The following is a 20,729-nucleotide window of genomic DNA, read 5'->3' on the forward strand; positions in this document are numbered from 1 at the left end:
TGAATTTGAAATGAAAATGAATTTGGAATGAAAATGAATTTGAAATGAAAATGAATTTGAAATGAAAATGAAAATGAAAATGAATTTGGAATGAAAATGAATTTGAAATGAAAATGAATTTGAAATGAAAATGAAAATGAAAATGAATTTGGAATGAAAATGAATTTGAAATGAAAATGAATTTGAAATGAAAATGAAAATGAAAATGAATTTGGAATGAAAATGAATTTGAAATGAAAATGAATTTGAAATAAAAATGAATTTGGAATAAAAATATCCGTAGCCATCTCGGCCACCATACTACAGAAGCACTTGCACCTGTTTCTGTATCCACGTATTTTCAACTGCGCTTTATACCGCCGTCGATCGATCATGCGTTATATCAAACAAAAAACAGACAAGACCCGTCAAGTATCTATTTTTGGTTTTATATAATAGTTTTTGGCATGGTATGCAATTTCATTTTTTTCACTCAGCGGCACACGGCCTTGGCCACGATTTTTCACATTCTTGCTGTGCCGCTGAATTTGCCTGTAAAATCTGTGAAGCTAGATAACATAGCTTTGATGAGAGACGCTTGGCAAAGTCCCAGCAGCCAGGCGTGAAGGTTTCACAGGACACCCGTGTAGTTCTAGTTTGCCTACACGCACATGTGAGCGGAGAAGCTGCGCGAATGATCGTATGTGGGTCTGGCGTGCTATTCGTTCATGTCTGCCTGATACAACACCCCGTAGATATTTTCCGGTCAAATCACGCACGTTGCTCCGTGTGCGTGCGTGTGTGCGCGCGCGTGCGTGCGTGCGTGGGTGCGTGTGCGGTGCGTGCGTGCGTGCGTGTACGCGCGCGCTATGGATATGGCTCTATCGAATTGACCATGACCATCATCCCAGACTATAACTTCTTACGTCAACCCCCCGGCGTTATTCTCATTCTCACTGCTCAGCGCTAATGAAAGCGATGACACGGGAGGGGTAGGGTCGATGTACAGATGTAGGTATTTTACGTGTCTACTCGCATCAAACGCCTCATTACACAGAGTGCTCCGTGATTAGGAGCAGGCTTCCGTGATCTGCTGTAGACCGTCATTATCGTCATATATAGCGAATCAGAAAGAGAAGCAGACGAAGAGCAGCGGTAACAAGTGCGTATATATACGTGCGCCTATGTGTGTACGGACTATGTGTGTATGTGTGTAATTCTGCTGGGATGCTCTACGGTTGGCTTCCCCGCTTTACCTGCAATAGAGCAATTCATTGCTTAACTTAATTGCCACCCAATCAGGCAATCAATAATGCGAGGTCGCTTTATGTTAACCTCATACGTAATGGTTTGACCTGCGCTCTACTGTAGAACTGTAGATGCCCTGATCTGCACAGTGAACCCCCGATCTGCTGATCTGCTGATCTGCTGTGAGGCTGATCTGCTGTGAGGCTGATCTGCACAGTGAACCCCCGACCAACATATACGTTCTTAATTCGTTCCGAAGGTCTCGGTGTGTAAGTTAAATACGATAGGGTATTACTTATACCCTACTTTAACTTACTTACTTTCGCGGTTACTGTACGCCCATCTTCTTCCTAGCACTCTGAATGAACATTTTTACCGCGTTGGTTTTTCGGTTGCATGCTAACGTACTCGCGCATCGTTCTATCTATGGATCCGTTCATCTCCGATCCTCGTGTGTAGTTCACGACGTACTGTACGTGAACGCGAACAACAAGGGTACGCCAGTACAGGACACGGCTTCCCTGTTAACCGCGCATTTCCACTGGGTTTGATGTCGATTTTATTGACGGTGATTTTGGGTAGAGAAATTGGTATTGACAGTCTTATTTTTCTTTAAAAAATCTAGTTTTCTTGCGTTATCTATAAGTCGACTAAGCATGCCTACCAGTGTAGCGAAGCCGCTTGCTTATCGTAATCGTATAAGTGGTTACGCGGGGGTGTATGGCTATAACACCCTTTGCTAACGTCGATCAGGCACACATTGAAAAGTACACAACATCAGTGATATACGTATTCAGTTACTCTCTTTAATCATTACCTCTTAAACTATGTATAATCCCATAAAAGGGCAGCCGCGTACACGAGGTTTATGCGAGAGACTAGCCGCGTTCACACGTAGCAAGAAATCCGGTATTTAGCGTTCGCGTACGAGTCAAAATGCGCTGTCCAAGAAATACGGTATCTAAACAGATCCGATATTTGATGTAAATACGCGGCTTCCCAGACCCCGAATAATTTGCCGTGCTTGAGAAATACCGGATCTCTTGGACCGCGCATTTCTTCGTGTGAACGCTAAATACCGTATTTCTGAAGCCGCGTATTTTATAGACTGGTCCGCGCTCTACAGTTCTAGTGTAACGCTCTAGTAGTAGTGCTCGACAGTTCTAATGTAACGCGAGTGGAACTGTCGAGCACGGACCAGTCTACGTATTTTATCGGCAGTTGGTGCGCATTGCATTGTTTATTTCGCATTGTTCGCTTGATTGTTACGAAAACAGCTCGCAGCTCGCAAAAACCGTATTTCTGGAGCCGCGAATCAGCGTGTGAACGCTCGGCCGCGTATTTGTCTCAGATTCGTTATTTCGCAAATACCGTATTTCATAAATACGAGGTCTCGTGTGAACGAGGCTTATAACTTACGAGGCTAATGCTGTGACGACGTGTTATCTAAATGGATGTGCAGTCTATCGTTGATGAATAGAGAGTCGGTCGACCAGACGTCTAAATTAATCTATATTTCTGTATATCTATCTCGTTCTCTCTCTCTCTCTCTCTCTCTCCGAGCAAGAGATTTTATACCCAATCTAGAGATCCCGCCTATACCTATTGTTTATCGTCATCCCCGCTGTAGCGGGACCGCCTGTATTGGTTGTCTCTACTAAATGGCTGGTCACATGGTCACGACTACACAGCTGGGCAAAATAGAACAATAGCATAATTGTGGTTCTACCTCTTTTTCCTCGCTAAATGCTTACTGTGTACTTCTGCGGTATTACACCAGTGCGGTTGGTGTTTGAGGGTGGGTGACTTTGAACGAAATGTCCAACGTTTTGCGGAAATCTCCAAGCCCCGGTGAAAAGCTGCATGTCGTGCTCTGCTGGAGTGACTCCAAGATTCCCCGTGGCTGAGCTTATCAAGTTAATTCTTAAAGGCTCACGGAGGCAGCCTATTGTTCTGCCCGAAAAGTGCATTTTCATCTCGTCATCACACAGCGAGCTCTATTAGTGTGCTCTTAGCCAGGGTTGCGTTGCTTCTTATTGAATGCCTTGCTAACATGACACCTGAGTTGCTTGGCGTTGTCAGATGTCGCTGAGATTGAATCAGTACAGCTGATCAGGCCAGTTTTCTGGTTGCATATTGATTGGTCTCGCGGGAGGGGTGGAACCATCTGGTGACGTATTATTATGCTGATGAATTTCTCGGATACATTTCCGACACGTTGGGAGAAGGCTTTAGATAGCGTTGCGATCGATGACTGACGCTCGTCCGCCGCAGCCGCGTGCGTCATTGGTGGCGTTACTTCGACGGTTCTGTGAGGGTCAATCCCTCCGGGGGGGGGACTCACCCCACATTATGGTAGGTATGTGCCACTGCGAAGTCAAAAATGAGGGGCTCTGGAACTAACTCAGACCTGAAAATGGGGGTTTCTGGAACTAATGTTTGTTGAATGTGGGATGCTCTGGAACTGGCTATGTTCGAAAATGTAAACTTGTGATGCACTGGAACGGAAGTTTAGGGTGAAAAAGGGGGGTCCCTCCCGCGGCATATACCTACCATGCAATATATATGGAGTGCCCCTCCCTCCCGGGGGTCACTCTGGCAAGATGCCGCCATCGCATACCTCATCATTGACATTCGTCACCGCCGACGTGGCAAAGTTCTCATCCCACAGTCCGGCTAGTGACTGCATGCGTGCACAGTTATCTCTGAATCTCTGACATGTTCCTTCTATACCTGTCAAGCGTATAGTCAGTGATGTTTGCCCTTCTCGAAAACTGATGTCACGATATACTCTAGGTGGATCACGGAATACGTATTCTCTTTGATGTAGGTCACATTGTTCCCCTGTGAAATGCGACCCATTTGTTGAAAAACGCGCATGTACGTATATTTCGTATCTTTGTACGTTTCCACCACCACATAGCCATTATTATAGCCGCGTTCACACGTAGCAAGAAATCCGGTATTTAGCGTTCACACGAGGCAAAATACGAGGCCCAAGAAATACGGTATATAAACAGATCCGGTATTTCATGTAAATACGAAGCTTCCCAGACTCCGAATAATTTGCCGTGCTTGAGAAATACCGGATTTCTTGGACCGCGCATTTCCTCGTGTGAACGCTAAATACCGGATTTCTGGAGCCGCGTATTTTATAGACTGGTCCGCGCTCGACAGTTCCAGTGTAACGCGAGTGGCATTGTCGAGCGCGCGGACCAGTCTACGTATGTTATCGGCAGTTGGTGCGCATTGCATTGTTTATTTCGCATTGTTCGCTTGATTGTTAAAGCAGCTCGCAGCTCGCAAATACCGTATTTCTGGAGCCGCGAATCAGCGTGTGAACGCTCGGCCGCGTATTTGTCTCAGATTCGGTATTTCGCAAATACCGTATTTCATAAATACGAGGTCTCGTGTGAACGAGGCTATTATATTGCCTTTTTTCAGGTGCTGCCTATTCCACTATTTCGTCTTGATTTACAATGGCGTCTATTTCAATTGTTCAATTGCATGTTTGTTAATACATTGAGAGTCTTTTGAAACATGTATAGAAAGGCACTGGAGTCCTTCATGAACATTCAGGTGTTACGAAGCCGTCAAGACAAAATTTAAGATATCGTGCGTTTTTATGATTGTTTGTGAACACATTTAGTTTTTTCGAAGCATACTAGAAAGGCACCTAGAAAACCTTCATGAAACTTTATTATTAAACGTTATGAAGCCGTCAAGTCGTCATTGAAGATTTCGTCCGTTCACTAGTGCGTTCGCGCGTCCATACGTGTACCCCATGTGTGCTTGCCGACGCCCTCGATCAAACACTCCTCGATCTGTGCTCATCCTAAGTCACTCTGAATGCAATCAACTTGCACCGGTGACCGAGTACAAGGTATCTAATTCATTAATGCCTCTGGGGCTGACATTTCGTGCGACCTTGCGACCGACGCGTGTGTGCGACGCTTTCTTTGAGCATGCACTGGGACTTCCATCGCAATGAGCGCGACGTGTCGAGATGGTTTTTTGCTGGGTTGCGATAGCAACGCATTATACGATTAGATGACGCAATGCTGACCTCGATGTATTTTGTCTCTTGTTCCCCCCAGTCGATGAGGGGGAGGAGGAGGATGAAGTGTCAAGTATACTCGAAACGCGCAACAGCGATGTGTGCTTTCTCTCCGTGGCAGTTTTTTTCCTCGGATTTCGTCTAGTGAATGTGCGACGCGTCCTGACGTTTGTTCGCCGACATTTACGCGCTGCGCCATAGCGCTGCGCGATCTAGCGTTCACTGCTTTCACTAGCGTTCGCGTGTATACCTCGATATTCACACTGTAGGTGAATGCACGCGCGCATTTATGTTCGGTTCGTCCGTGTGTTCAGCGATAAATGCAGCGTGAGTAATAAGCTGCTCAGATCTGTACGAATCGTCCTTAATGACACACTCGGCCATACGTGGTTAAAATGTCACGTACTAGGATGCCTCTTACTTAGCCATGCATGCTCGTGTAGAATCGATGGAAGGGAATTACACCCCTATTAGTTGATGATCAGAGCTTATGCTAGCCTAAAAAATGAACGAGACAGTGAAAGGGAAGCTTAATTGTGTGAGATGCGCGTTTAATTTGTCATTTGAATTTTTGAAATCATGCAATACTTGGAACAGCATTATCAATTCGATGAAGGTTATTTAGTGATATTCACATGACAAGATCTTGTCACGTAAACGTAATGGAGAGGTAACATGTAGATATAATGACAGTAAGTAGACAGGTGACCTTTAGATGTGAGAAGAATGGGCAAATAACATGTAAATGAAAAAGGTTGCGGATAGTGTGTACGGGTAATAATGTGGTTATTGCCACTTGCAAGTGAGAGGGCCACCTGACGTATCACTTACCCGAAAAAAACAAATACGTTTCTATAGACTATACAGTTGTGCATATCTTGTCGGCAGTCTGGCGGTGTGGCCATTTTCTTTCATCATTAAAACTTTGAAAGCGAGGAGAGCGACGGCAATAAATGTTTTATTGTTTACCATTAAAACGAATTATCTTCAGCGCTGCCTCCAAAGTCATCCAGGCTTTGCTACTGGATGTGTCCATCACTAATTGTGGATCGATGGTTAGCCTACGGCTACGATGTATGTGGTAGCCACGGCTGCCACGTGTCGTCTATGTTCATTTCTTGGCTTGCGTGGGCTAACGCGTTTATTTAAAAAAGCGTCGCCGTTGTTTCACGGACTTTTTAGTGGGTTTTAACGTTTCCCGCAATACGACGATGGTCGATCCACCGGCGCCCGGATCACGTACGCGCCTACCTACCGACATCGATGCTCCGGAAAAAATGTTAATGGAAAGCATATCGTTTTGCACTTGAGCTGGATTCTAATTGCGTGTGTTGAAAGCTAGCTTGACGTCGCGTTATTAACGTTACTCGCTTTATGCCGCACTTGAACGCAAAAGAGTTCATACAGGCTGCAGTTAGCCTAGTTCATGTGGACGCCAGGCCATTTTCGCATTTGCTTCGAAAGTGAATTTGTAACTTGAGGAACAACGCCAGAGCGTATTATTATCATTATATAATAGAGTATGTATAATGTAGATTTAAAAAAAGGTTATATAACCAATTATGTAATAGATCATTCTGATGATGACCCCGATAGGTATCTAAATACATTATAGTGTATTACAGGACATCCATGCGGGTGTGTTGCGAAGATGTTAGAACGTTGCATTCTTGCACAAGACGCAGAAATTTTGATCAGACAGTTAGATTTTTCTGTCTGATGATATGACATTAGGCAGGCATCAATGAAAATATAGTAATAATATGTACAGTAAGTAAATTTATCTTCCAGGTATACTAGTGTATGTACATTGATATTATGAAGAAGTGTTAATCAGACGAAGGTTATTACTCGTAGGTATATAGCTGTAGCTGTAGGCTGTGGCAGATTAGTGATATTGTCATATGGCTAGTTAACATTTAGTTGTATGAGTGAGTGGTTGCGCATAATATGTGACATTTACGTGTAGTGCCTGAAAGGAATAGGCAGGTGGCGTCTAAGTGTACGTAATAAGGTATATATACCTTATTGCAATATATTGCAAAGTGGCATTTAGATGGGAATGAAACATGTGGAGTGGCTATAGTGATATTTTAGAATATATCCGACTAAGCATGTATGTTGTCAATTTCTTAACGAAGAAATTTGTTCAAGACAAGAATGCCATGCCATTAATAGGTAAAACAAAAGATTGTGGATTACTAATTAGAAAGATTTTAGCATAAATAAGTACCTTATAAGTTATAATCCATTGCCACGTGTACGTTTATCAAATATGCATTGCTTTCACTTGTAATGTGGTTATATCAATGGCAGGACTTATAATCGCGACTGTGGCTCAGATTTCTGGTGAAATATAATGCACTTCCGATCAGTGCATTTTTTGGTTTATTATTTACGATAGAAACTTTTCACATCGTCGACTCTCGTTATTGCTATCTCATGTTGGCGTCTTTCAGTTGCATTTACCTGCTCTCTGGCTCCTGCGTTCAAGGAAGTTTATCGGAGCTCCCTGCATTAACAGGGGAGCGAATGTGAATGTAGATCATAGATGTGTAGTGTATATTCAAACGCCAACTGGGTCATGTGGCTGCCTGCTTACCTGCTTGCCTGCCTGCCTGCCTGCCTGATTCAGTATGTGCTTTCCTCATTACCTGTCCCCTGCTTCCCTGGCTCACTACCTGCCTGCCTGCCTACCTGTCTTAGTGCCTACCTCCATGTCTCACTGTCGGTCTGCCTCCTACCCTCACTACCTTCCTGGCCACTCATGCTCACTTACCTGCCTGCTTGCCTTACTGCCAGTCTCACATCCTGCTTCTCCGTCTTCAGCCTGCCTGCTTACTTCTCTGCTTGCCTGTCACTTCCTGCCTACCTAGCACTTGTCTGCCTGTTTGCCTGCCTGCCTGCTTACCTACCTCACTGTCTGAATACCGTACTGCCTGCCTGCCTACCTGCCTACCTGCCTGCCTACCTGCCTACCTGCCTACCTGCCTACCTGGCTGCCTGCCTGCCTGCTTCACTGCCTACCTGCCTCACTACCTACCTGTCTACCTGCCTACCTGCCTGCCTGCCTACCTGCCTACCTGCCTGCATGCCTGCCTACCTGTCTACCTGGCTGCCTGCCTATCTGCCTACCTGGCTGCCTGCCTGCCTGCTTCACTGCATACCTGCCTCACTACCTACCTGCATGCCTGCCTGCCTGCCTGCCTGCCTGCCTGCCTACCTGCCTGCCTACCTGCCTACCTGGCTGCCTGGCTGCCTGCTTCACTGCCTACCTGCCTCACTACCTACCTGTCTACCTGTCTACCTGCCTACCTACCTGTCTACCTGTCTACCTGCCTGCTTGCCTTACTGCCTACCCGCTTGCGTATCTGATCATAGAGTGCGCTCGTACCTTCGTGAATATGTCAGTGTGCCACCTGCCTAGCTATGCCACGAGGAGCGCATTCATGTGCAGTGTATGGAGATGACCCCTCATCGTTTTCGCCAACGTTTCACATTAATTTTGTTACTTGCGCAAATGTTCTGCCTCGCAATTTGCTGGCGCGGTAAAATCCCCCCGTGCCGTGGGGAATGGCCGGCGAGCGTCTGACGTGTGGCCTGGGCTCGTGTCAGCGTTAGCTCGTGTAATAAGCTTCCGGATATGTGACGTTATAATTAACGAAGGAAGAACACAGACGGGAGAGAGTGAAAGAGGGGAGGGGAGAAAGTGGAAGAAAAAGAGCGAGAGATAAAGAGGGAGAAAGTGAGCGCGCGTGCGCGAGAGAGAGAGAGAGAGAGGGAGGAAGGAGAGAGTGGGAGAAAAAGCGAGAGATAGAGATAGAGAGAGGGGGTAGGTAGGGAAGGAGAGCGAGCGAGGGAGGGAAGAAAATATATAAGAAAATATTGGCGAAAATGAGCGAGAGATAGAAAGTGGGAGAAAAAGAGCAAAAGAGAGATAGAGAAAGCGAGAGAGATGGGGGAGGGAGGGAGAGAGGGAGAGGGAGTGAGGGAGGGAGAGGAAGGGAGGGAGACAGAAAGAGAAATAGACTGTGGAGGCGAGTTTAGGCCAAGCGGAGGGGCTGTATGCTAGAATAAAATATTGGGTACTCAAGTGTCTTGGAATAAATTGGAAAATGGGAAAGAGAAGTCGACATACATGCAGCAATTTGCCACCCATGGTGTGGGAGATATGTAAATGGTGTGCATTTCAAAGCGCATATCGATTTTACACTAATGGAATAGCACATTTCACGTTGTTGTACATGGTTTTTTCAGCATATGATAGTTGATACTGCGGGGTTTTCCTATCTAGCCGCATCACTCAGCACCAATTGCTTGCTTTTGCAGATGGAGTGGTTCTGATTGACCCAGAGTACTTGAAAGACAGGAAGGTCTATGCCCATGTGCTCGCCGCTTTCCGCTATGGAAGGGAAGACTTGGATGTCCTTGGCCTCACCTTCAGAAAGGACCTCTACTTGGCCTCCATGCAGGTAGGCCATTGCAAGAGTGATCTGTGAAGATGCACTGGTAACACCGGTAACCTGCGGCCATTTTCGTTTTGGTTTTATCAGCTGCAATAATTTCGATGTTTCTCTAGTGAATTTGTCGTCAAGTGAATGGTATATGTGTGGGTGGACCCGCAAAACCAATCCTCCCAGAGCCCAGATTAGTTTGTTTAAAACAATATTTGTTTAATAATGTTCAAAGATCATTTTGTTAGATATTAGCTAGTTTTCAGTGTTTAAAATTTTTATTTACACGAAACCAATTTACAAAATTTACAATTTAAAAATACCCAATATCCATTAAAATGGTTAAAGAAATATTTAAATTAAACTTATATTTTCATAATTGTATCCCCCGCGACGAAGTCGGCGGGGATACTATGGTTTCATGTCTGTCCAGCCGCCGCTGCCGCAGACACTTTTCCTTTCGCTCTATAACTCGACCCCTAATTGACCTAGCGTGACCAAACATGGTCTACTTACACATCTTGGGGAGAAGGTACGCAGCATACCAAAACCAAGGTCACTACGACCTTTATTTGACCTTTACCTTGACCCTTGATCATATTTCCCTTCCGCTCTATAACTCGGCCCCTAATTGACCTAGCACGACTAAACTTGGTATACTTACACATCTTGGAGAGAAGGTGTGTCGCGTACCGAAACCAGGTCACTGCAACCTTTATTTGACCTTGACCTTGACCTTCATCATATTTCCCTTCTGCTCTATAACTCGGCCCCTAATTGACCTAGCGCGAGCAAACTTTGTATACTTACACATCTTGGGGAGAAGGTGTGTCGCATACCAAAACCCCTAAGGCAACCAATTTTAACATACTTGCACATCTCAGGCAGATGAGTTGTGTAACAAACCTTTGTCTTTGTGACTTATTTAACCATTACCTTACCTACTTTCTACGTCCTTACAGAGATATTTCATTCATACTAGATCATGGGGGATACATGTAGTTGGCGACAACTGCCCTTTCTAGTTATACTAATGTTTTTAACTAGTAATTTTCGAATAATTATAATTTCAAAAGTATTTGGAGATCCTAAAACTTGTTGCGAGTTGAATTTTTCGTCTGCTAACCCGTGTTTTTGTGCGTAGGTGTACCCGCCTGATCCAGCGCAGCAGAAGCCACTCACAAGGTTACAGGAACGGCTGATCAAGAAGCTCGGCCCCAATGCTTACCCCTTCTTTTTTCAAGTATGTTGAGCACATGCCACATTATATTTCTATAGCTGTCTATTTGTGTTACGTATCGACCGTGGCTCGGCTAGTATGTGCGTGTGTGTGCGCGTGCCTTTACGCAAACGTGTGTGGGCAGATTATATACCATGTGTGCGGTGGTGAACAAGCGGTCATAGTGACAGGGTGTTGTGATTGACTTTTGAAAATAGCTTAGTTTCTAGTTGACACTGCTTGATGATAGTTGAGATTTCACGTGTGACTACGGGGAATCGGTCGGGTTGTAGGATCGTGGCTATCATATGTACTGCCGTGATGTCAAACAAAGGCTCTTCAAACTTGTTTCCTACGCTTTCATGCAGCGAGCAATACATACAAAACAATAGTTTCCAGTTTGCTGCACATAATAATCAGGATAGAACTATCAGTGTTCAAAGTTAGCTGACGACGGTACAAATAGGTCCGTAATCGTTGACAAATTCACAGCGGGAGTCTATCTAAGTCTACAAGATGCACGATCCCTAACAATAAATAATGCATTTAATAATGCGTACATTGCATGTTTAAAAACAAGTTGGCATTTTCTATTTTAAAAAGAATGGTATTTATTAACCACGATGCATTAGTTCATTACTAATGCAGAAACGATCTATTCCAAGCCATTCTATGCTCATAAACTCCTTAAATATGTTGAATAAATCGCCTTCATGAATATTTCAATTTCCCATAACCATGCAAATCTAACTATACTTTCTATAGGCACAAGCGTGGGATTATTAAAACTAACTTTTACAGCTGCAAAGAGTAGAGATATGCCGGATGCATTGTCACATGCACATTGTTAAGCATGATATTGCTGCAGACTCCTACATTATAATCATGTTGGCTATACGTGTATATATGTGTGTGCATGCGTGCGTGCGTGCGTGGGAGCGTGTGTTGTATATTTGCTCATGCATGTACATATATGCGTATCGTTTGTATTTAAAATGAAAAATTACATGTCTAAGCGCATATTACTGTATGTCAAAATCATGAGATTCGATTGTGGAAAAGAGAACAGGATATCTGAGAAATAGGCATATATGATATAATCATGACCTACAAGATAATTGAAATAAACTCGAAATATGACTAATTATTAGATAGATCTTCCAATTACCAACAACATCCATTGAAACTGTGGGAGGCCGAATGCTTTCAGGGACAAATCGTTCTGGGAGAGTTTCCACTTTTACACAAGACGTTCTTTTACACAAGACGTGTGTGATGTTCACTGCTGCGTGTTTGCTCCTGTTCTGCAGTTGCCGTCGTACGCGCCGGCGTCCGTCACTCTACAGCCGGCACCGGGAGACACGGGGAAGCCATGCGGGGTCGACTACGAGCTGAAGACTTACGTCGGCGAGTCCGTGGAAGAGAAACCTCACAAAAGGTCAGTCTGATATGAGATTAGACTTACCATGTGGCTTGCAGCCTGCAGGACAACGTGTCTACTGTCTGTGAGGGCGTGCGTGCGTGCGTGCGTGCGTGCGTGCGTGCACGCGGTGCACGTGCGCGTATGACAAGGTATATGTCCATATACAAGAAATGTGCAAACAAGTATTTTAGGTCTGTATATAGGACCACACGAACCCATATTACAACAGTATATGATTCTATACTATAAGACAATAAAGGTCCACATACTACATCACTATAGGAGAACTCAAATTGGAATTTTATATTTATATATATGCATGAACTGACAATTCGCAAGGTTGATTTCTAGTATTGCATGGTTTTTCATCACGTAACATTTGACAAAACCAAGTCATCATTTTGTGTTACCCAAATTTCTCTACTCTATGAACCATGCACTCGCATCATCTGAAGCGTACTTTACATTAATTTAGCGTAGTAATTTAGCATTATAACCATCATAGTTTATTAATTGTACTTGTTGGTAATTGTATTTGTAATGTACTTATAAAGACATCACGTACAGTGTACGCTATGGATTTATAAATTTGAAAAATACTTTGCTCATCAAAAGGTGAAATTGTTTACCAATTAGACGAAATTGATTAGCAACTATTGCACCGGATCTAAAAAAAAAATTTAAACATGATTCTTAAAATATGTAAACGTGATAGTTTTACGAGACGAAAATGATCTCATTTCTGTGAAAATTAAACGTCTGAGTGACAAACGCAATTCATTCCAAGTTACAGCAACAAAATTACCGACTCGCAGTTTGCCTAATCCATATGAATTCGAGACAATGCGAACCCGCTCATGGCGTACACTGCTGGCACACAGCGATGATGACATTATTTCCGCGAAGTGTTGGCAGCGGCGGCGAGAGACGTCGCGATGCGCTGTACGATGCACGGCGTGATCGTAGTCGTCGTCTCGCGTTCGCAGGAACTCCGTGAGGCTGGCGATTAGAAAAGTAATGTATGCGCCCGAGGACCCCGGCCCCCAGCCGAACGCCGAGGTCACGAAAGACTTCATGATGAGCCCGGGACCACTACACTTAGAGGCATCTCTGGACAAGGGGGTGAGTACGACAGCCGGCACTCGTCACCTCCTGCCCCCCCCCCCCGTCCACGATAAAGAGTGCGGTGTCGTGTAGTTGGATGCGGCGTGCACAACGTCGTCGTCCCTGTAGAATCCGCGCGAGAGAGATTTTTCAGTTCGGTGCGTGCTGAAGAGTTAGCGGGGTTCTTTTCAATGTGCTGGGGTGGGAGGGATTACATCGATGCCCATTTCGAGCATCGCGGCAGAGTGGTGTTGGCTGGAGGATGAAATCGCTAGCGGATTCTGCCGGGAGAGTGTTCCGAGCAATTCTCGAGCGCGCCGTAAAAGCCGAGTAATGGTTTCGGGCTTAGTAACGCGAGTTCGAGCTCGAATTAAGGCAGAAATTGTTTCGTAATTATTTTAAATTAATTATTACGAGAGTTTTCCAGGGTTTTCCCCACTTTCGTGATACCTACCGTTATTGCTTGAGTAACAGCAATTGTCTCGAGTAACGATAAAATGTCTTAGAACCTTCGTATTCACCAAAACATGCACGATTACAAGTTTATTTACTGATTTTGGTTTATGTTGCCATCTCTCGGACTTTCTCGCGGTAGCGCGAGACATCAACCAGGGTGAATGAAAATAGTCGCACTGCAGAAATCAGGTCAGAGTGTAAACACAGAGGGATATACTAGCGTAACAAGAGTGTAGTACTAATGCCGCGTAAAGTCTGTTATTAGAAAACCTTGTGCATTACCAGTCATATATAGTAACACTGGAATGACAATGACATAAAGTGCTGTGAATTATTGACATAAAAAGTCAATAATATTTACCACACAGAATTGCACGCCCTTTTTTTTTAATTACATGCACTTGGTTTGAAGGCGCTATTTGTATTTTGGATTCTCTGGACACGATAATATCAAGAGCTAATAATACCTAGAGTGTACAACGGAAAAACGGGAAAATAGTGCTATTTCACGACTACATTATTCTACTTTGCCTGCGAGTCTAGAATAATTTCATGGTATTGCATTAAGCAGAATTCCTTGCTCTCTACAACAAGACCAACCGCTTGTCAATACGATACTCCTAGGCTGAGATATCGGCTCCTAAACCTCCCCTCCCACATGCCTTACGCGGCTTTGAATCCACATAATTCAGCAACCTCCACGCGTCTAAGCATTGCTTCGTGAAAGTTCGGTTTTTCCGTGATAAATTTATGAATGAACGGTGCTTCGCCTATGCCCTTATCTTCCATTATCTTTCCTAGCACGGCTAATGCCCGTCATGATGGAGCCGGCTCCATCAAGTTTTTACAACGCAGCTCAGTTACTCAGTGTAGTAATAGTACCAAATTTGGGCATGTGACATCAATTATTCAGCGCTCCAAGCGGTGACGGAAACGATAGCCAAAATGCTTAGACGCGTGGAGGTTGCTGAATTATGTGGATTCAAAGCGGCGTAAGGCATGTGGGAGGGGAGGTTTAGGAGCCGATATCTCAGCCTAGGAGTATCGTATTGACAAGCGGTTGGTCTTGTTGTAGAGAGCAAGGAATTCTGCTTAATGCAATATATGAAATTATTCTAGACTCGCAGGCAAAGTAGAATAATGTAGTCGTGAAATAGCACTATTTTCCCGTTTTCCCGTTGTACACTCTAGGTATTATTAGCTCTTGATAATATCTGGAGCTGGTATGATGTGGTCAATCCATTTTTCTATGCTATAACTGCATAAAATCTTGGTGTTTTTAATGTTGGTGTAATCAGTGATATTTTTCGCTGTCAGGTGAGACTATATTTTTTCGGATTGAGTGTTTCTGAGCAAAATCTCGTAATACAGGCTTTAAGTGTGCGTGCGTCTGTGAACTGTTGGGCGCGGAGCACACTCGCCCGAGTGAAATTCCGCCGTTTTATGCACAGTGCATTGTAGATGAACCAACAATTCATGTGTGGAAGTAGCACATCCTTCACAAATACCTCACTCACCTATACACCAGGTAGGGGGACTTATAGTGACCAATACCTCACCTGTACACCAGGTAGGGGGACTTAGTGACCACTACCTCATCTGTACACCAGGTAGGGGGACTTAGTGACCAATACCTCATCTGTACACCAGGTGGGGAGACTTAGTGACCTACCTCACCTGTACACCAGGTGGCGGAGACCTTAGTGTGACGGCATACCTCATCTATGTACACCAGGTAGGGAGACTTAGTGACCACTACCTCACCTGTCACGCAGGTACAGAGCAAATCTGTGACTAACCAACACGTTGTGCATTGCAGATGTACTACCACGGAGAGTCTATAGCCGTAAATGTTCAGGTCACAAACAATTCCAACAAAACAGTGAAGAAAATCAAAATCACAGGTATTTATATTTTGACGCTGTGTATGTTGTCTTATGTACATTCTTGAACGTGATGAGGTCCCCACTGTTACCTGTCAGTTTTCTCAATGACGAGTCGTTGCTAGTGTGATTGTTACCTAGTAAATAACGATGCATATGTGCACACCAATAACTGTCATCTCAGAGAGTGTCTTGCCAGAATTAATGGTGACAGCTCATTCTTAAAAATATCCTCAGTTGAGTATTGAACTCGACACAGGAAACGCTTAGAAAGCTTATTGGGTAATAAACACCCGAATGGTGAATGTGGTGTGAGCATTCGTGTAGTTATAATTGGGGTAATATAAAGCAGTGTTCTGCAAAACTATATTTATCGTTTCACGTTAAATCAGATTTTAGTGCCATTTTTAGTGTTTTTATTGCTAGTGTGATATTTGAGCCGCAAAACCAGCTGCAGTGTGACTGCTTACTTCTCGTTAAAAGTGCCATTTATCAAAAGATCTGTAGAATCATACGTTTCTGTGTAGTTTTGTAGGCTAGTGACACGCTCGCAGCACGTGCCCACGCGCACGCACGCACGCACGCACGCACGCACGCACGCACGCACGCATGCACACACATCGTGGAAATCATGCCACAATGATTCAAACTACTCAAAAGTATGAATTTATCTCATTTTAATCCTAAACGATTATGAGACAATGTCAAAACTTCATGACGATACTAAATCTTTTAAAATTACATGGAGGCTACATGTGATATTTCCTGGTAAGAATTGTTTTTCGTGAGGAAACCTTGATTTCTCCTAACATTTCAAAAGAGATTATGCATGGGGAAAATATCAGTCTTGATTGCCGGTAATGCATTACACAAACGGTCATGCAATTATCTGCCATCACAAAATTAAAACCTTTATCCAAGCTATGGGATCATCTAGCTGCATGACCACGGCCACCTGTCATATGTAAGGTTCAGCTTATCCTGGTTTTCATAGATATGTTTTGGCTATCTAATAAAAAAGACTTAATAGGAAGTATACTCCCTTTTTACTAGGAATAGCTTCCAGTAATTGTCATGTGTTTTTTCTGTTATGCGTGCAGTGCGTCAGTTTGCAGACATTTGCCTGTTTTCTACGGCTCAGTACAAATGCACCGTTGCAGAATTGGAGAGCGAGTAAGTTGCCAAGGCAACCATTGTTGCAATGGAAACAACCTGTATGGCCGTATTGCTGCAACAATGTTGACATTCGGTGTTGTATGAATTGTTTGTTTGTCGAAAGCCAAGAAGGGCACTCTCTATGCGATTTCTTTGTTCCGATGCGTGAGACCGCCTGCGTTCTAGAAGTCGCATGGTGCTCGTGGCTATAGGCGGTGATACGCTCGCTACAGAGTTATCGAATAGCAAAGTGCCTTCTTGTCTTCGCACGCGGCTCGTCCCTGCAGCTCTGCGTGTGACAGGCGGGATGCGGGTCGTGCATGTACGTCGTTTCTTGTTGTTGATTTTGTGCTGTCACGTACGTCACTTTTTCGTCGCACGGGAGCGAGAACACACCTCTCGTTCGCTGTCGGAAGTTCTTGTGCCCTAGCGGTGGTAGCTGTTGTTTGTAGCGAATCGTGTTGCTTGGCATGTCTTCTTTATACGTGTGCTCTTTCTTTTTTATTTTTGCAGTTAGACAGTTTGCAGATATATGTTTATTTTACAACGCGTCGTACAAGTGCAATGTAGAAACGCAGGAAACAGAGTAAGTTCATCGTTACTACTCGTGCCTGATGAAGTATGCAAAGCACCGACTAGATGGGAACGAGCACGCAGACTCGCACATCCTCGAGTACGTAGCGGCGTTAGCGTGCGTGCGCCGGCGCTAGTGCATGCCCCCTGCCCCGCACGCACGCACGCATCTGAGCATCCCCTCCCCGCATGTCGCCACATCCTCCGCTGCCGATGGCTTCACTTCTTACGCTGCTCGGCGGCGCGAGGCCAGCGTGCGCGTGCTTGTCGCCGGGGCGGGGGGGGGGCGGTGGAGGCTGCTGCGGCTGCTGTGCTTGCGTGTGACCGGCCGGTGGGTGCTTTGTATGCTTCTGCTAGCCCGTGTGCCTTGTTCGTAGAGCGTAGGCGCTGCCCTACTGTGCAAATCGCACCTCACCTCCTCCTCTCCCCTCTTCCACACTGCATCGTATAGGCAAGCGCTGTCGTCTGATGACTGAATGCGGTTGGTGTGGTTTGTTGCACTAGGCGGGCCGACGACGTGCCTTTCTTACTGACCGTCTCCTGCACCGTGCCCCACACCCGCGCCTGCTCCCCGCGCGCTCCGTACCATTAGCTAATAATGACTCCTTCGTTGATAACGCTCGTCGTTAGGCGATATGCGGCCGGTCGGGCGTGCCGGCCGATGGCTCGTTGGGTGGAGCGGCGACGCGGTCGCTTTCCGGCGGCAATTGGGTCGCACGACGTATCGCCGACGGAGTGACACGTCCGCGGATGTACGGCGCGCGCGGTGACTGTGTGAGGAACGGCGGCTCATGACCGCGTACGGCTCGTCACCGAGTTTTACGACTATGCGGCGGCGCGCAGGGTTTCCAAGCGTCAAACATTGACGGCGCGGCGCCAGCTTTGTATAATTGATGCCATGAAAGCGGCGAGCCGGAAAGAGGAGGAAAAACGCGAAGAGGAATCGGATCGGCCGCGATGCGTGCGCGCGCGGATGCGAGGCAATGTTTGTCTGTCGGTGTGTGCGGCGCAGCTGATGGTCGCCGGTGCGTACTGACGCTTGGCGGGGGGGGGGGGGGTGAGTTCATTGATGGTTTAAAAACGGATGCGTGTTTCGCTGTAAAGTTGTTTTGACGCTAGAGGGACGTAATAAATAAATAATTAAATATTAATAAATAATTAAATGAATTAATTTGCAAACTTGTATATCAAAAGACGGATAAACGTTATCATCCCATGGGGTAGACACAAAGACAAAGAAACGCGTACACACGCGCGCGCAAGCCCGTGTACGCGCCACCACAACCAACAACTGACTTCCAGAACGTTCAAGCAGCACACGGGCGTGCCTGGTGCAACCAATTTACAACAATGTGCTAAACTACCGCGTACACGGGTTTCTTCGTATCGCAATTACTGTTAAACTAACGAGGTCTGGGTGCGGCGGCTTTCATGCAAACAGCTGCCCGCTTGCTATACGCCGCTGCGGTAACAACTGCTGCAATAACCTCGGCTAGCTTCCTCTGGCGGTTCCTTTTTGCGCGTAGGCAGTTACTATCATTGCTTTGATCGGCGCGCACCTGGCAGAGTCGCAGATTCGTCGTTGGGGGAGGGGGGAATAGGATGCGAAACGAGGCGAGGTAGAAATTACTACTACTAGAATGCCATTTACTTTCAGAACTGCACCCCCCTCCTCTCCTCAACTAAAACCTACGCGCTAGTCAGCAAAGCCTCGAAATCATTAGCGCTGACGTGCTACTGCACCTACGTAGCTTTCTATTCGTTAAAGGAATTTCTAGCGCAGGACTGAGTGCATATATTTTTCGCACATTTTTTGTCGAGGATTAGTTACGTGAATAGCAGCGGCGTCCTTGCGCGCGCACGCTCTCGCGCGTCGATAGTCGTGGGAAGCTCATCTAATTATCATAATAAATCATTTCCTGGCACTTGCTAGTTATTTTGCGAAAAGCGGCGGGACGCGGAATTGGATTTTCCCGGGATTATGTATATGTGGCGCGTGCAGGTATAGGGGACGTTTTCATATCTTTATTTTTTTCTGACGCTGCGGCTGCTAGTTTGCGCAGAGTCGGCGTATATCGTGCTGCCGACTCCTTATTGATGGCTGCGTACCTGCGTTCACATTACACGCTGCTGCAGTCATGCGAACGCCTCGCTGTCTACTCCTAATCACAAAGGCTGTGGAACCTGGTTATGTTGACATGTCCCTGCATTGAACATTGCCGTAGCTGCGTCCGCGGGAACGCGTGTAAGGCTCATAATGAGATACGCGCGTGTAGGGGAATATAACAATAGGTTCGCGTGCGTCTCTTGGCAATCATATTTATAGCGGAATATGCGTTGTCTACACGTATAATGGCAGTAACGACTGAAATATCGTGTTGCATTTCGGTAATGTAACGTTGAATGCATGGGCTACTGCATGAATATTGATAGCGCTGCTGCTGCTGCTGCTGCAGACGCCGCCACTTGTGCTATGTCGTCTTCCTTTGGTTTTATGGCCCGCAGCGTGTGTTTTATGTATCGACTCATTTGTTGGCAGTCGCGTGTGCGTTTATTCTTAATGAGCGCGTTAGCGATTTTTTCGTTCGAACTTTTTACAATTTTGTCAAACTGAACTTCGTGATTTGCTTGCTGGGAAATTTTAATTACCTGCTGACTGTTGTGGCGTGTTTGAAGGAGCATGTTCTTCCATACGTCTGTCCATCCATCTATTCATCCGTATCCATCTGTCTGTCAATATTTATTCTTAGCGTTGGAATTTTTAAATAACATTGCTATATAACTTGTATTAAACCTAATAACCTGAAATAATTTTGGAAACCAAAGCAAAATAGTTTTTAATTAGAAATCCTACAAATTTACTGTAATAATTGACTTCATATGATTATATATAGCTAGCAGTCTATTTGTATTTTTGCAAATCTCCAAAGCGGATTAAGTTCGTCAAGTAGTAGAGAACTCATTCGTAGCATGCAGCACATGACTGTTTGTGCGTGCGTGTGTATGTACGTGTGTATGAGCGTATGGGTGTGCATGTGTGTGTGTGTGTGCGTACTTACGTGTGTGTGTGTGTGTGTGTGTGTGTGTGCGTGCGTGCGTGCGTGCGTGCGTGCGTGTGTGTGAGTGCTTGCGCGCTCGCTCGTGTGCTTGCGGGGTGGATGCGTGCGTGCGTGCGTGC

General features: G+C 45.3%; 1 protein-coding gene across 1 annotated transcript in view; it reads left to right on the plus strand.

The window, feature by feature from the left end:
* LOC106816031 overlaps window positions 1–20,729 on the plus strand; it is a 77,434-nt gene that overhangs the window by 24,792 nt on the left and 31,913 nt on the right. Inside the window, exons 5-10 of the mRNA XM_014820578.1 lie at window positions 9,614–9,756; window positions 10,883–10,981; window positions 12,268–12,395; window positions 13,367–13,502; window positions 15,760–15,844; window positions 17,492–17,564. Coding sequence (XP_014676064.1) covers window positions 9,614–9,756; window positions 10,883–10,981; window positions 12,268–12,395; window positions 13,367–13,502; window positions 15,760–15,844; window positions 17,492–17,564 — 664 coding nt within the window. The remainder of the gene's footprint in view (window positions 1–9,613; window positions 9,757–10,882; window positions 10,982–12,267; window positions 12,396–13,366; window positions 13,503–15,759; window positions 15,845–17,491; window positions 17,565–20,729) is intronic.

The sequence above is a fragment of the Priapulus caudatus genome, unplaced genomic scaffold (assembly GCF_000485595.1).
Source record: "Priapulus caudatus unplaced genomic scaffold, Priapulus_caudatus-5.0.1 Scaffold1266, whole genome shotgun sequence".
Classification (NCBI taxonomy): Eukaryota; Metazoa; Priapulida; class Priapulimorpha; order Priapulimorphida; family Priapulidae; genus Priapulus; species Priapulus caudatus.